This window comes from Otolemur garnettii, unplaced genomic scaffold (assembly GCF_000181295.1).
Source record: "Otolemur garnettii isolate 467f Iridium unplaced genomic scaffold, OtoGar3 scaffold00170, whole genome shotgun sequence".
NCBI classification, from domain to species: domain Eukaryota; kingdom Metazoa; phylum Chordata; class Mammalia; order Primates; family Galagidae; genus Otolemur; species Otolemur garnettii.
This window is the reverse complement of record NW_003852565.1, coordinates 546,487-547,838: the sequence shown is the minus strand read 5'-3', so window position 1 is coordinate 547,838 and position 1,352 is coordinate 546,487. Positions and strand designations below refer to the sequence as shown.

At 44.1% G+C, this 1,352-nt stretch overlaps 1 protein-coding gene across 4 annotated transcripts in view; it reads right to left on the bottom strand.

Annotated features, from left to right (window-relative positions):
* The window catches only part of HERC2 (HECT and RLD domain containing E3 ubiquitin protein ligase 2), a 219,568-nt gene that overhangs the window by 27,851 nt on the left and 190,365 nt on the right, over positions 1-1,352 (bottom strand). For all 4 annotated transcript variants that reach the window (XR_002775822.1, XM_012811618.2, XM_023519299.1 and 1 more), the window contains exon 77: positions 811-1,025. Coding sequence is in view for 3 of the 4 variants with exons in the window: in XM_012811618.2 (XP_012667072.1) it covers positions 811-1,025 (215 nt within the window). In the remaining variant the exon portion in view is untranslated. The remainder of the gene's footprint in view (positions 1-810; positions 1,026-1,352) is intronic.

Here is a 1,352-nt window from a genome sequence, read left to right as displayed (position 1 = left end):
TGTGACATTCTCCACCACCTTCCTCCTGTCCCGTGTGACATTCTCCACCTTCCTCCTGTCCCGTGTGACAGTCTCCACCACCTTCCTCCTGTCCCGTGTGACATTCTCCACCTTCCTCCTGTCCCGTATGACAGTCTCCACCTTCCTCCCGTCCCGTGTGACAGTCTCCACCTTCCTCCTGTCCCGTGTGACAGTCTCCCCTTTCTTTCTGCAGGAAGTCTCAGGCCATCAGGGCAGTTTTTAGAGCTCGCCTTGCTTGTTTTCCATTCCTTAGAGAACACGGCCCTTTGTTGCCTGACATCCAGTGTCTTTAGGGTTCTTACATTGTATACTTTGTCTGGTATTTTATTTTTAGGATAAGAAAGATCCCTGTTACTTAAACTTGGCTAGTAATTCCCATTAATTTTTAAACACTAGTTGGTTTGGCTCTTGTGTTCAGAGAATGCTGTCACTGGTGTGTCCTCTCCCCTCACTCCTGCCTTTCCTCCATATTTACAGTGTTGGTATCATGCAGATTATACAAAATGCGAAATGAGATTCAGTGATGACTAGGGGGACAAAGACAAAAAGCAGCTTTGTACTTGTAAGTCAAAACTCAGAACTGGCTCTTCCTCTCTAAAGAGGAGTCACATAGGTAAGCCCACATATTGGCACATGAAACTATTTCTGCCAAGTGAGTCATTATACTAGTTAAATTGAACAGATTATTGTAAACGTTCTGAAAATTAAAGTGTCAATACAACCTACCAGCATTAAACCAAACAAAAGCAAAAGAAAATGCAACACTGAAAAGGGTTCTCCATGTAATACCTTCTGTTGCCATGTCCCAGCTTCCCGTCTTCTGCCTCTCCCCAAGAGTAAACTTCTCCTTCTGAAGAGAGGGCGAGGCAGTGCTTCCCTCCTGAGTTCACAGCAACTTTCTTAATGAAGACATGTTGTATGGATTCAAGCAGCGTTGGCGTAGACACCGACTCTGTCCCTCCAATTCCTAGTCTGCCGCCTGCACCATACCCCGTGGCATATAGCTAAGACAAGAGGAAAGCAATCGGATCGACAGGTTTGTAAGTAAATATCCCCTGGAGCCAGTAGTTAATACACATAAATCCGACCAGTGCTCTAGACATTTTTACCACAAAGAAATGAAATTTACAGTTAAAATTCATAGGAATGGGGCGGCGCCTGTGGCTCAAAGGAATAGGACACAGCCCCCATATGCTGGAGGTGGTGGGTTCGAACCCAGTCCTGGCCAAAAACTGCAAAAAAAAAAAAAAAAAAAAATCATAAGAATGCTTAAGACTTTATGCATGCTATATAACAAAGCTCTAAAAACAAAAAGAAAAACTGAAGGCTAC